The sequence below is a fragment of the Acanthaster planci genome, linkage group LG06, assembly GCF_054643075.1.
Source record: "Acanthaster planci isolate LZ-2023a linkage group LG06, COTS_SCS, whole genome shotgun sequence".
In the NCBI taxonomy this organism is placed as follows: Eukaryota; Metazoa; Echinodermata; class Asteroidea; order Valvatida; family Acanthasteridae; genus Acanthaster; species Acanthaster planci.
The window spans coordinates 18,113,743-18,129,740 of record NC_141782.1 but is presented as its reverse complement, the minus strand read 5'-3'; the positions used below and the strand labels follow the sequence as shown (position 1 = coordinate 18,129,740).

The following is a 15,998-nucleotide window of genomic DNA, read 5'->3' as shown; positions in this document are numbered from 1 at the left end:
ACTGCAAATTGATCTGGGCACTGTCCTGTTTTCAAAACTGTTTAATTCGTGATTCTAGACCACTTGGATTCATGTTGTTGAGAACCTAGAATCATAAATGGCATATATCTGAAAACAAGAGTATGTCCATATTAATTTGAAGTTTGCATGCACCCAAATGACAAAGCTCACCATATCATTTTCGCAGATCACATGACAAACAGGAGAGCCGTACTGCAGTTATTGTTTGCCCCTGAGGTTTATCTCAACTGCCTACCTCTCTTCAACTGTTTCCATTTCTGTTTCAAGCTTGTTTAATGTGAAATATTTTAAACCCTCTGGGAACGGAGAATCGAATCATGGTCTCGTTAAGCTGCAGACGATATACCGGTACTTGGGATTGGTGGCTTTGAAAACTTTTCCAACAGTCTCTTTGAATATTTTTTTCCCAGCTGTACAAGTTCCTTATTATTTCCACTTTGGACGTACACAATCAAAAAGGAAGAAACCTTGTATCAATGTGAATCTTACCTAAGAGATATTTACTAAAAAAAATGTCTCAAATACGGCTGGTGTCTGGTTACTTATTTGTATGACACAAGCTGCAGGCTGAAACGCCTCCATGACAAAGGGGAATCTTTAGTACAAATTATTTTTTGTGGCTGCGTCCCATACTTTAGGTCATGCCCGAACCGTACGAGTCTATAGGCAATAGAGTCATGCGACAGTTCCGCCACGTGATCGACAGCACGGTGCACTACTGGCTGCAGGGGAACCGACTGGAACCGGGCGAGTCGTCGGGCCAAGCGTCGGCGTCCGCACTCGGCAGCTCCAGCGGCGAACAAACGTCGCACAGCACGCCGGAGCTGACGGGCGAGTCGGGCGCCGAGTCCAAAGAGGGCTCGTCCCCGGATGAGTTGACGAAGCGAAAGAAGACAGGGCAGGCGAAGGCCGAGTCGATGGGGGAGGAGGAGAGAGAAGCCGAGGCGGAGGACTCGTCGTCCACCTCGTCCGCTGAGAGATCACCATGACGTCACAGGTCAAGGGTCAACCGTGAAGCCGAGAATGGCCGGCTTGTGCCAGTATGTCATAAGAAATTGTGGTTACTGAGTGTAGTAGGGTGGCTCACGACCATCGCTGTAATGCTACACTCCGTACATTATTTCTTTCCCTTTTTGGTTTCTTTTCTTAAAAGAGTTGATTTTCAACTTCTGCCACCTATTGTCCGATGAACGACCTTTTGCCGCCTGTATTGTTCGATGAATTTTATTTTTCTATGATTTATTCATCACACGTGGTTCAAATTAAGCCATCTTACACTCATGATTACCTCAGCATGAAAATGATATTTTGAAGTTGTTTGCGATTAAAATTGGCATATAGAGCCTTTTATACTTCCGTGTTACATAATAGAGTGTCAGTCAGTAAAACTAGGTTTTTTCGGGTAGTTTCGTTAACATACTAGATCCCGATTTGATGCTTAGGGCAAATCATGAAAGTGACTTTCAGTCTGAACCGATGTTAGCGAGCGTCGCACAGACCAACGATGACTTTCAGGAGATGTGAAAATGTAAATTAAAACCCAAATTTGAAGTTCTAAAGAGGGTCAACGTTCATAGATTTGCCAGCCAGAAAGCAACACTCCTACGCGTGATTGGCAATAGCCAGCGTAAAACAGTCTTAATAGGCTTGGCATTTAATTGGTACCCCCAGTTTAATCATTTTTGCCAACTCTGCATAGGCCTACCAGGTCGTCGAAAATCGGCCCCAGAAACCACGAAATAGCACGCAGTGCTAAAAACGAACGTCGTCGGTTTTTTCCAGCTCCGAGGAAATTTTACGAATTCGTTTACTGGAGAATACCAGGTAGCAGTTCCTGATCAGTGTCATGTTTGCTGTAGGTTTGAAGGATAGTGTCATCACGTTTTGGGCCTACCTTTGTCACGCTTGGATTAAGCACTGCACACCATAACGTGTGTTATGAATGCCTCTATTGCCCTTGAGCATAATGGCAGAATATTTCCTCCGAGTTTTTCCAGCAAATGAACGAATCCAGCGTAACATTTCCAGGAAATTGGAAACCAAAATCAGTGATGTATAAGTCTAGCAAGTTAACGCTAACCTTCCTCAGTCCTCCAACAGGTGAAGGATTGAGGAGTGTTAGGGTTAATCTTCTCCTCTATTTATGTACGGTTGGTCAACAAAACAATATTTAGGGCTTTAAATATAAATATGGCAAGTTCCTCGTCCCCCTCGTTTCCATAATGTACCACAAGTTTTGTTGATGTCTGCTCTGAAATAGGCAGGTCTTTGAATTAAAATACAATGTTTACGTTTGGGTTTGGATCTTTTACATTGCTTGCAACTTGCATCACAAAGGAATCAGGAACAGAGCTTCGCAGCGGGAAGAGCGTGGTCCTAAACCGACACTATTTGATGTTTATGTAGGACCACTGGTCATTACATTGTGTAGGTACTTCACAATGTTGTGCGGTCATTAATGCAACACTGTACGTTTTTTGGTCGTACAGCTGGATATTACGTATAATGTAGCGTCATTCTCATAGGTTTCACACTAAAAGAAAATAACTCGAATGCCTTAAAAACCGTCTAATGTGCTTTAGACATGATTAGTTACTATGATTTCATTCTTAACTTTTGCGTTTTATGGCTTAGAACAAAATGACAACGGCTTGAGTGTTTTATGGCTGGTGATATACTGCACACTTGCTGGGGAATTCTGAGAAGGTTGGTTGGCCCGAGAATACCTATGCGTTTGGCGAACGCATTCGTTGTCCGTTTGAAAGTGTGGCTTTATATGAAAAAAGACCAAAGATTTCTGTACAATGCAGTATAAAATAATTTGTGCGTGTAGAGTTCGGCTTCACGCGTTGTACATGATATTTATTTCTACTTACATTGTGTGTGTATCCTCTGCTACGTTATTTCAACAAGAATGTGTTTTTTTTTTTTCCCCTTTTCCTTTGGGAGTTGTAATGTCCACTCTGTTCACCAGTTTCTAAACTGATCTGTAAATTAACGCAATCAGTCACCAACATTTTTGTTCTTCGATTTTTTTTATATCGATCAACTTTAAAGAGGGCCACTGTTCGCAGAAAGAAACTAGGGACAAGGTTATACTGAAGGGAGAGCTCCGTTAAACAAAAAATGCGCTCACTCCTGCCGGTCACAGCGCCCGCCAGCTTGAGCCGACCAGGCTGTCACCACGTCAAATGCTGCGTACGTTGTTAGCGTTTTGCTGCTGTAATAAGGCATTTTAAAGAGAAAGATAATTGTGGACATAGGTGTTCTTTGCCTTAATTTGGTTTCCTTTAAGTGACGACGGCATACCACATGACCCTGAATTGTGTTATCTCGGTTGTTTCCGTGGTAACCACTGACCATTTTCATTTCGGCTGGACATTTCAAGTGTGGACGGAAATTGCTCCTGTCCAAGGACTTAAAATCACTGTAGACCAAGAACAGCGGGTGCTAGACCGTAATATTTTTTTTTAAATAAAAGGCGCCTTTTTTTAAACAACAAACCGTGAGCAAAATGCCACCATACAATCCGGGTTATTTTATTTGGCACACTGCTTGACAACATGGCGGGAAATTGGTATATACTGAACAAAAACTTCACAGTATATTTTTCAGTCGCTATCCACGCTTCATCATTCGACATTTCCGATTCACTCATTCTGATATCGCTCTATAGACCTTTGCACACTGTTGACTTACTTTCACCCATGATTCCAAGCCTGTTTAGTCGGGCGCTGCCAAAATTACGGTATCCAGACGTCGATTCCAATAGGTGCTGTCGGTTTGTTGGTATTTTAGTTCTGTGCCTTTATTCCTTTTACGACAGTACTGTACACTGGAGCCTTCAAGCGGTCGAGTTGTTCACTCTCATGGGTTTTTAGACCATTCTGCAGGGCAACATCCACAAGTATCGCGCAAGCAGGAATTTGCTCACTGCTTACAACTTGTCACGGAGCGCGCTTTTGTAGCTCTCCAAAGAAATTTACGAGATGTCATATTTCTTACGGTTTCGCACCGCGTGATTGCTGGTCATTTTTTAGCTGTCATTGACGCCAAAAGGATTCTGTTGTTACATCATACGCAAACCTGAGGAAACTCATGGTGTGCGGGCTGTACCTGTCAAGTCCATGAATGTAACAACAGAGTGGAAGCGTCTTAAGGAAGTAGCCATCCCATCTAGGGAAAAGGTTTCATTTTGTTTTGTTTGTTTTTGAGCAAAAAGGACAAAGTTTGGAAGAGCTTTTTTAACGGGTTTTGCCCTTACATCGACTTTTTTTTTTCAATCGACCAGAGTCTTCATTCTTTTGGGTTTGTACCTTGACACTGCATGTTCCACCACAGCTTATGGGCTTTTGAATAATCCTTACGTGTTGCAAAAGTTAAACCTTTTCAAAGTAATTTCTTGTCACATTGCTGGGAAATGTGACCTTTTGAAAACTCTCCAAATAGAATGAACTCTGCCCAATGACCTGACTTTTTAAGGCTTAATTTTAACTTGTCATTCGTTTTTAGCGTCTTTTATCCCGCTGTCTAAAATAAGTTTTTAGCATAATTCTCTTTTTAATCCAGAAGATAGTATGAAAGGGAATGGAAACTTGTGAAATTCAAACAGTAAAAATGTCGTAGATGTATTTGGACGGCGCTGCCAAGTTTAAGGATTAAATTTCTCATTCGTCTTATTTTGCAGTTTTGTAGCATAACATGGCGTGCAACCTTAAGTATTTTCCATCGTGGACCAAGTAATTATAATTTAGACTATAAAAAAGAAACAAATTTTATTTATCTTTGTTCCATTTGTGATTTATCGGTCAAATGATTCTTCACCCTACAGGTACCGAGACAAGTGTTTTGAAGAATGGACAACACTGTATTTCGTTAAATCGTATTCTGACCCTGGTTCTTCGCCTTTGAAGGGAATAAACTCTCATTTAGGTCATTTTTGGTTCCATTTAACCATCACGAAGTTATCTTGCTTGGCCTAAGTGTTTCCACGCTTTGCCACTAAAACACCATTTTTTGTACTTCCCTGGCCTCAAAAGAAACGACTTTTTTCTTATTTCATGGCTGAGTTTGTTCCCGCGGGATAGTGGTATAGGTGTATATTATTTTTCCTGATATGAGGTCAAACTTTTTAATTCTTTTCCCTTAGTTCTGTCCTTATTGAAAATGATGGAAAGGTTGCCAACCGTTTCCTAGTCGATGACTGTCTGTTGAAGAACAGTCACAATTAATGCTGTGATCTCTTCGTCTTGCAGTCTTTTCGTGTCAGTGATCAACATGTTGCCAAATACAAAGAGATCATTAAAAAAAATCTTAAAAGATATTCTTACACGTTTGCTGTAAATTAGAATCACCGACTATTTTAGCTTCCACGTTTGACAGAGGTAATTAATCGGAGAGGAAAAGCAAACTCAGACAGAAAAGAAAATGGTTAAACGGCGCTCTGAGAATAACCCAAATTAAATTAATTACCACTTCCTGTACAATTTGTGTATGATAATTGATACGAAATTTCACGGGGACTAATTGATTACGCCCCATTAAATACACCTATAATACACTGCCATTCCAAAGCTCAATGTATTCAGTAAAAATTGTACTCCGAAATAATCGTTAGAAAAGCATTTTTCGAAGTATCCAGTGCGAAAGTTGTGCATTTTGGGTGTGGTTAATTGGCAGTTCCAAAGCCCTTTTTTTAATGGATCTATACAAGCTAGTCTAAAGCAACTTATTATTATGCAAGCCAGTGTATAGTATTAGTTAAATATCAAAGGTCGTAAACTGCACCGCAAATCGAGGTCCGAAACATCAATTGAGTAAGATCTACCCGGCTGCCCCCCTCCTATGCACATTGGAGGTTTCTGGCGCCTTTGACGTCAATATTGCGGACGTCAGAGAATTCAAAGGTAACTTTATAGAATGGAGGGCACATTGCCTGTCTCCACCACCGCCCACACAGGGTGCTGGGAAGGGCAAAAGCATGACGTAATTTTGGTCGTGTACTCATTGGATAGAGTTTATTTGAACAATAACACGAGCAAACGCCTCCCCGTGCGCATGACACGATCGCACGGTATGGGAGAGCATTTAACCCACAAATGCCTCGCGCGACAGTCGCTGTGTAGTATTTCCTTCGCAAATTTGGTGAGTGGCGTTTACCCTTCCAAACACCCTTTAAGGGTGGTGGGTGACAAGCGAAGGAGGGCATGAGCAGGGCTGGGATAGCGTGGTAAAATGCCGGTCCATTTCCATGACTGACGCAAGGCAGATCCCCTTCCCCCTTCACTTCTTCCAACATTCTACCAAGCACCCACGGCCTCAGCAGGGTGCTTGTTCAGGTGCCAAGGCCCTGTTCATTCCAAAATCATGTTCCACCCTCGAGGGGTGATGTACGGAAAAAGATACGACAGAGCAGAGTGGGTTCTTGTCTGCACCGTTAAACACAAGGTACGATTCCTCCCCAGTTCCGTCCCATCCCAGCACCACCTGTAGACCCAACTGATTCCTCCATGGTCCAATGAACAAGTAATTTGATTGCTCTATATTAATGGATGCAACTTCCACGTAAACACCCAGCAAAAAGATACTTATAGGCCGTGTTGTGCGTCATAAAGTTCTCCCGCAACTCTCTTCGATCCAACTGTCTCTTGAGCGTCATGCGACGTCCCAATGCGGCGTTTCTGTCAATAGTTATACTCTTTCCACCACGGCCTGGAGGATTACGTGAAATAAACAGGATCTGCGGGTATTGTACTTTGTACTTAGAATGAAAAACGTGTCATGTACTAAGGTGTATAGTGCTGCCGGTACATGGCGTTCTTAGGAGAGGATGGAAGGCTCAGCAGATGGCTATTCAGCTGCGGATAAGCAATCTCTATCAGAAAATGAACTCTGCTGTCACGGGTGGAATTACCTGCTCTGCGTTCCCATGGAAATGGATCCTGGCTTAGCATGTTATCCATTCACTGACTAAAGTGAAGTGAACGTGTTTGTGAATGCCCCAATGAATTTAAAATAGCAATTAATTTCTTTATCCAGACAAAGTATTCAGAAAACCAATTAGCAATACTTACAACGCAATGCATGCAATGCATATTTCTATAGCATTTTACGTCCATTGTTAGATAACCATACTTCAACACTGGAATTCCATAGGCGGCCATATCTTTGTTGTGCACCCAGACGGTATTGTCACACTTTACAGTTTCTGGAATACAGACTGTCGTTCAACCTTCGTATAAAACCCCCCAGAAGGTTTGGATTCGGGAAAAGCAATTTAAAGACAACAACGGCTGCTGACAGAAAAGCCACAAGTTCTGATCTAGTTAAAAAGACATTTATGATAATTTGATCTCCGTTTTCTTGTAGATACCTTAATGGCCGACCGCAATACCTGTGTTCACTAGTACCTTCGCATTCGCTACTGCCGTGCACTGAGTGTAGTAGTTGCCGAAGAAAATTGTGTTTAATTAAAGGAAATAGTCTGGAAAAGATCCGCCATATTAACCAGCAAATGCTCGGGCCCTGTTAGATAATGTAAAACAGTATACCTAAAAGGCTTAATCGTCCGCTTCGTGTGTGTAGTGCTATATTTTGACTGTCCACAGTAGTAACGTGTAGTGCTAACAACTATACAGAGTGTGTCAGGTGAAACTATTTGATGTATATCATGCTCGACCCCATTCGTGGGTATAGGGTGTTTTGGGGGTTAAAAAGGTGAAAGTAATATAATGAAGCATTCTATTTGCATTACTGTGAAGTCCTGTGACGCCTAAATCAATGATTGTATTAAGTCCAGCAGTATAAGGGAATGCTAAAAGATGTGTAGCTTGAAAAGCAACCGGATTTTGACCGTGGATAATGAGTTGTATCTTCGTTTTGAACATTCGGATGAAAATGTGAGATTTCTGTTTCAAAATGAGGAAACCACAAAACGCGAATATTTACTGAATTTAAGTCCGATTGTGAACAGGTGTTATCTTGCCGTGGCCAAAATAATTGAAGATTGATATCCACGAGTTTAGTTGTAAAGTAAATGTAAAAGACTCATTTGATATCACCCACCACACTATTTAACGTCCAATTATTCATGCCACTATATACCACCGTCAAGTGATTTCGACACAATTTTCAACATACACAAAAGAGAAAAGGTTGATAGCAACTTCAAATAGAATCACAACTGGTACACCAACAGCGAAAAATACAACTGCAAATCCGTCTTTATCCACAGTTACAAGTTCGAATTCCTCCCGAAACCATAACTCTGACCACCACCATAACTGCTACCATAAACACTGCAACCATAAACACTGCAACTGGGCCCCAAGCAAAGAATGCCATACGTACAACTACCCTTGCAAAGACAACATAATGCAACGTGGTAATCAAAAAAGAACCAAACAAGAGCTGCAGGGGCGGCCATAAGAACAACTGAAGCACAGAAGTTGGTCTTTAAAAAAACAGAATACAACAAATAAAAATGTAATGTTATGTAGGAATTTTAGGAAATCAATACATTTGCTCTAGACGAGGAAATGGTTTTGTAGTAATCAGTATTCCAAAAGCTGCAAAAAAGTCACATTGAGGTCCAGCATTGAATTATTCTTGTATGAACACAGTTAAGAAAGAACGTGAAAAGTCCACGCAATCCAAACAACAAGTGGAGAAATATTGAAGTTCTCGTCGTACGAAGTGCCGTCAGTGTTATTTTTTTCGTTGTGTACATGTACAGTGTTTCAGAACAACAACACATTTTGAATGGGTGTGAAGGGAAGACCTCATTAAACCTTTCCTCCATATTTACATCAGTAGTAATGATATGCGATCCAGTCTATTAACACTTCAGTCATGGGCCTGAAAATCAGGGATTTAGCTAATCATTTTACCTACAAATCTATCAAAATGGTAGAATCCATGTAAGTTAATTAAGGTTTTATTTATGTTTTTATAAATATGCATTATTTATATATTATAACTATTATTGTTGTGTTGTTGTTGTTGTTATTTGTTTATTTATTATTTGTTCATCACTTGCGAGGAATATTGCCACCTGAATGTAAACCACATTACAAGCGAGGGCGCTCACACGCAAGGGTTTTCAGGACTACAGAGAATTAACCTCACCCATCTCGAGGCCCTCTACACAGGGTGCTTTCGAGTGGCTTCCGAGGCCCCCTGATCTGGAATTGGCCATTGGTTTTGTGTGTCAAACAAACAAGCCTTTAGCCACGAAGTTAAAACCAAATCAACCCGTGGAAGCTATACTCGAACGCAGTCACAATAAAGGAACTCTCTAAAGGCAAAAGAATGAAAAACATAAATCCACTAGAAGAGTCAAAGAGCGTAAACCCAACTAAAGGAGGGAAAAGTCACTATAAAAGAGAAATCTTGTAAAGGACAACTCGTTCTCGAGTTGTTTTTTAAATGGCTCCTAGGCAGAGTGGAATTTTCACTGTTTTGGAGTGGTTTTAACTCCTTTGGAGTGGTTTTATATAAGGAACTCACTCTTTTTTGAGAGTGAGGTTTTCAATCTTGTGCATTTAGAGAGAAGTAATGGCAGCTAGGCTGATGTCATCCCACGAGTAAAGTGTATTGGTAGCTTATATGATTTTTTTTCTTACTGATTAGACAAGATGCGCTTCATTTAAATCGGTAATTGCTCTAAATGGGGTGAACTGGACATGTAACTTCCGATATAATTCATTTAGAACAGCGCCCTCGCGTGTGCTCATTTCAGTCCAATTTAATTTCTATTTTATTTCTGTGCAAGTTCCTTTAGCATCGTCCAAAATAAGTCCAAGGTAGCCTTGTCCGTGAGGCAATTACACGTGAAAAAGATATACAGCACTTGAATGACAGGAGGCCAGAAAATGCTCGCCCTTTGGCAGCAACATCTTCATCAGACGCAATGAGTAAGGGCGCAATGAGGCAGGTGGTGGAAGGGAAGGAGGGCAAATCTGAAAAAAAGCGGGGGGTGGAGGGAGTGAAAAAAAAAGAGGAAAAGGAATGAAACCGCCAATTTTCTCGACAGTACCTTGGAACTGACGTCTGTCTAACATTCATGGTTTGTCACTCCCCCCCCCTTAAAATCCTGGTGACGTTCAAGTCTTCAGGTCACAGCTTCGCTACACTCTAATAGTGAACTTAAACCTTACCTGGAAATACTCTGAACCCTACGTCTGCGTTTTACGAAGTAGTTGCTGCTATAAAAGCTTTTGTAAACTCTTTTACCTCCGTTAAGGCCGATTCACATTTGACGCAGAAGCGAACAGAAACCCGACTTTGTTACGTCAGATCAAATATTCGCTCTGCCAATTTGCAAAACATGACCACATTGCAACTCGAGCGAAATGTTGCTGCAAATCTTTCCTGACGTCAATTCGCTTGGCTTTCATGGCCACCTATAGTATGCATCGGCCTGTAGTCGTTAAAGTTCTGCATAACTTTTCCACCGAATTTATTTGCGACTAAGATATTTCAATCCCGGGTTTAAAAAGGGTTTAAAATATGCATTCTTATTTGAATGTGTCATTTCGACTCGCATTCTAAGCATAGTGACTGAGCACTTTGTAACAGTTTGTAATGCTGTTGCTATGTTTGTTTCCAAGTATACATGTCTTTGGATTGAGGAATTGAACTATTAATCCGAATAATTGAAATTTTGAAAATAACACTCTCCCCAGGCTTGTTTGGTGTAAATTTTTGCATAGTGTTATTGGGAATTTGGCAATTCAAAACATTTTATTTTACAGATATACGCACAAAAGTAGTTTCTTTATTCGGATTAATTCTTCAAGTTGAATGTTTAATAGTAAGAAATGTATTGTGAAATGCTTTTTTCTGTTTTTTTTTTAAGATGATATCTCGAGAAGTTGGTGCAGAACTGAATATATGCCTTCCACGGATGCGTTGAGATCTCGTTGTAACTACCAAAAACGAGACAATCGGGCGCCAATTGAGATACGCAGGGTGAATCTAACATTGCCGGTGTTGTACGAAATGTGGGCTCTCGTGAAATCTGGCCTTTGTCCTTTTATGGAAACCCCACGTCACATACGCGTATTAACTGCGGTCAGTGGGCTCATTTTTTCCCACAGGGTCCAAATTTTTACACTACAACGCCACGAAATGTCTTAGTCTAAACATGATTCAGTAAAGTTGACACACTTTTTAAAAACTTTTTTTGGTACTTACATTTGCTTGTTTTACGAGAAGGTCGGTGTTTATATCTTTACCAGCGATCTGGGTACACCCTGCGTATACGTAGGCACACCATCAGCCTTGATAATTATCTCAAAGGCTTGGGACAGCAAAAAGTTGTCTAGAATGCTCGCCAGATTAGCAAAAGTTATGATCAGGCCTCCATACGGCGTACAAATAGAACACTGTACTTTTCGATACAAACTGCCATCCGGCAAAACATTCCTGTATAAACGTCTTTCGCGTTTCTTCTTTCTTTTTATATCTAACGGAAACAGGCCACAGAGGCCTGGGTGTTCATCGCTTCCTGCAGCCATCCAGAGCATTGCAGACATTTCTTATTTTGAGTCCCGAGCCTTGGCGATCTTGTCAAGGCTGTAGATGGCCAGGCAAACTCGTCGACAGGACGCACAGGCGCCTTGTTGCCAACGCATTTTGCCTTGTAAGTGTGTAGAGAGAGATGGATTAAGGTGATCTCTTTTCAATTTCGATCTTTGGTATCTGTATGGATGTCCTGTTTTTTCTAGAGATGGACCAGTGTTTAATTTACTAACCACGCAGGTGTAACGTCTTGTTTTCTTAAGATGGTGGAACAGGAGCCCTAGTCTCCCTCCATTTTTAAAAAAAAAAGGACAATAAAGTGAACGTGGCACACTAGTTTTTCAGACTGGGGGCCGCTCTAGTGTGGTGGACTATGGAAAAAGGAGAACAAAAAGACAAATACCTCAAATCGATGTTGAAAGTTTTATCAGTATTGAGTGGCATTTTTTACGTTCAAAATTGCCGCGAAAAGGTGTAAGATACAAAAGTACTAAAAAATTGCAAAAGAACTATTTTGCTATACAATAATAATACAATGCGGAACTACTAATGTATGATGACTTGATGATTTTACGACTCAGGGTACTTATTGCAGGATGTATTTTGACGGTGAAATCAGCGACTGTTTTGGAGTTTACTGGTAATATTGGACGGTGAATAATAACACTTGATAAATCACATACCTTGTACTGACATCATTCGCTGGTTCCCGCACAGAGTTGTTCCCCTCGTAGATTTCCATCGCTATTCGGTCTTTCCACGTGGATGAAAGAACGATAACGGGAGCCAGCAAAAACAGACTGGAAACGGACTATTTTAATGAAATTGATAATAATCTGCAGCCGTGGACGGGAAGTGTGCGTGTGCATTATATGCAAATAGATGCAAATCGTATGCACTGTTTTGCATTTATGCGTATGTATGCTACTGTGTACCGGTTGTATGGTTGTTTGTCTCTGGATGCTGCAGCAATGTAACGTTCGACGTACGTGCTTGTTTGGCTTTGTACTCTATACTTAGTACTTTCATACAATAATATAAAATATAACAATAATTTATCATTGTTACGGAAATTTGAATTTGTGAAAAGGAATAAATATTGGTAATTGTTGATTATTGGTGTACTATAGGGTACATGTTGGAATAACGTGTATGTAAACTGAAGAAAAAATAAAATGAAAAAAGACCATGGCTTGTCCGCACTTTGTCGTGTACTATTGTCGTCATTGATTATTCACTGTCACGTGGTTTTGCTTGTTGTGTTGTACCAGTGGAAGACATTATATAAACTTTGGCTTCAGCGACGGCTACTGTGATATTCAGTGGAGTTTATGGAGTATTCAGGAATCTTGGGTGGTCAAAATGGGAATATTTTGAAAGTTTTCCTTCGATTTTTTTAATCAGTATAAAATAATTCTCCTTGGAAGGTGCTTGCACCGCTTCGATAGGGTTGGCGCTTTTATTTCCTGAAATAAAACGTGGCAGCATTTCCCTTTGAAGCGAGTCGCAACCCCTCCGTGGTTACCGCGCTCGTGGCAATTATTTATTACTTTCTTGAAGAGGTATTCTTTCAAGTTACTTACTCAACGTCCGCGCGGTTGTGTTGTCAGTCACTTAAGGTTGGTGTCGTGTTTGGTCAGTCTTTAATCGATAAAATGGACAAGTGTCTTCTTCCTGAATAAAAGTTTGTCGTTCAAACCTGTCTTGATTTCAGATATGTATAGTTTATCCCTTGGCTGATGATACAGACACACAACCGTTCGTGCAGGCGACTGCGCCGCAGAACACGAAGATGACGTGTTCTTTGCACCTGCAGAGTGAAACATTTGTTCTTAGCTGTCACCAACAGAGGGCGCAGTCAGTTAAAAAGTTGACCGGCCACGTAGTTCACAGTGACATGAAGGCTCGGTTGAACTCTGCTCGAGCTCGTAAAACTTTGTTCTCTGTGGAAAAGTGCATTGACGGAGCAATGAACCTTTGCTCACCCTTTTGCGTGATGCTGAGAAACCTCAGCCCCATCGAGACTGACTCTTTTCTTACATTTGACTTTGTCCAACATTTTTACGGACTTCATATTGACACGAAACTGTCGTAAAATGAGAAACTACAACTTCCACTCAACTCCTCAGCGAGAGTCGTTAAAATATTCCCTGTAAGAGTAGGAACTGGTTTGGGGGTTCATTTTCGCAATTGAACTGTAAAATTTTGTTGCTTGTCTTGTGATTTTTAGCGTATGAGTCGTTTGTGGCAGATTTTGATGGCCAAGTTCATGGCGGATGTTTCCCGTAAGTTCGTCTGTTTTGTTTGGTTTATTTCGACCTTTTTAGTTTTAACTTCAATGTGTTGTGGCAGTCAAGGTCGATTATATGCGTTCAGTGTGTACCAACTTTTTTTTAGAACATGAAAACAGATCGATTAATTATTACTTATTACTTACAGTGGTGGTCCTGATTGTATCAGCCATATTACGGGACATTTCAGTTCGATTTGCAAGGCCAACAAAATACAAGAAATCGGATTTTTTTGCGACGGGGCTGCTTCGATTACAAAATATCTTGTTCTTGTCTTGTCTTGTTAAAAGAATTCAACAAGACTTGAAATCAACCAAACCAATTTCCTGGTCCTTTTTGGAACCAATGGGCTGTTTTAACCTGCTGTGAAAAAGATACAGCTGTGTGTTATTAAACTGTTGTTATCAACGATAAGACTCAGCGGAGGGATTAATTTCAAAACTTATCCGATTTATAGGACACACAATCAATCCTTGATGACCGTTGATTACGGTTATAAACAACCCCCCCTGACACAGCGTCATGCTGGTGGTAAACTGGCTTCGGGGACAGCATAGTAAACATTTTGTGTCAAGAGAACTGACGAACAATAAAGCAAAAGTGATCGACTTTCCTAATACTAGTTCCAAAATTAAACAATGTGGCTCCATCAAATGCATCACAAAGGTAAGCTGCCGGTATAAATGATGCCTGCTTAGCCTTTTCTCTTCGTTTGTTTTTTTCTATCATTAGGCAGAATGTTGTGTACTAGTACACCATGACGTGTGACGGCAAATGCAGACGGATTATTGACATAACATGACATAACATAATGACATAATGTTTGTGCAGCTAAAATTGAAACCAGGCCAATATTTAAATGAAACGAGACAAGCTTCATGCGAAAAGCTAAGTAATAATATTCCATGGAAGAAAGCGAGAGCAAAGAAATTAAACTATTCGAATTCTAAAATGTCAGTGTGACGTGCCGAACTCGGGAAATAGCATGCAAGCGTCTCAATTTAGCTACTTTGCCTACTTCAGTACAGTTCATACAGTAAGTGCTTAATAAGCTATAGATCGTGTGCGGCTAGACTGGTTCCCGACCTGCACATAGTCTCCAGACATCCTGCGAACGTAGGGACCGGTGAGGAAACGGTGGCCAGTGCCCACTCAATTAATCAGGAGCTGTTACAATACAATATTTTGGTTTTTCCTCTTTGTTACCAAAAATAACTTCACCGTAAATTGTTTATGTATCTACAGTTTCACACAATAACCACTGGTTTGAAATGAAATGCTGTAATATGATTTATCCATGATAATCATTGAAAGATAAATTACTGTGATCAACAGAGGCTTAGAAAGGATAGGTACTTGCGTTTTATTTGCCTTCCTGTTGAAATGTAATTCATGTTAATTTAATTAAAACATTGCTATTGGCCTGGACAAAAACTTAAATATTCAGCATCCAAATTGACAGAGCTAATCGCACACGTTAAACTCCAACTAGCTACCGGTCCCTATATAACAGGGACTAGGACCAGTCGAGGATGCAGTCGACTTTCTGTACGGCGTGGATGTGCGAGCGAGTGGAGTGAGGAAAGGAGCACGCCAGTGGCTGCTTCCTCCATGCTTTTTTTCCGACGGGTTGTGGCTGTGCACCTGCTATGATCAACCGCGAATGTCCAGGCTTCGTTAATTCAGTTAGCGTCTCCTATCTCTGCGTCTGACAACATCGGAGGGCAAGTTTTCAGAGAGCTCCAATCCAATTAATGAACTCTGTGGGGGTTGTGGAGCTAAGTGTTGTCCAAAACGTGCTTCCGTTCATACAGTGTCGGCATTTGAAGTGAAGTATCCCTTAGAACTGGGTTCTCGACATTGTGACATAAGCTGCAAACATGCAAGTATTGCATCGTATGCATTTTGTTTTTAGTGAATGGACTGACAGTTACTTCTTGGAAATCCTTTAATTTCTTCCTTGGAGGTGAAACATTAAGGATATGCACTGTTTTTATGTTTCTGTGAGGTTTCCAAGGACTGTATGGCTTTCCATCATTGACCAAAATTACCAGCAGGTTGATAATATAAATAATGATTTAGATTATTAAAGACAATTCAAAAGTGTGAATCTGCGGGAGTGTTAACAGATAGACTTGACGTGCCACAAAATAAGGCAAACGA

The 15,998-nt window shown here is 40.7% G+C and overlaps 1 protein-coding gene across 1 annotated transcript in view; it reads left to right on the top strand.

The window, feature by feature from the left end:
- The window catches only part of LOC110983274 (uncharacterized), a 50,800-nt gene extending 38,054 nt beyond the window's left edge, over window positions 1-12,746 (top strand). The window contains exon 5 of the mRNA XM_022242401.2: window positions 660-12,746. Coding sequence (XP_022098093.1) covers window positions 660-1,010 — 351 coding nt within the window. The 3' untranslated portion in view covers window positions 1,011-12,746. The remainder of the gene's footprint in view (window positions 1-659) is intronic.
- The last annotated feature ends 3,252 nt before the right edge of the window (window positions 12,747-15,998 follow it).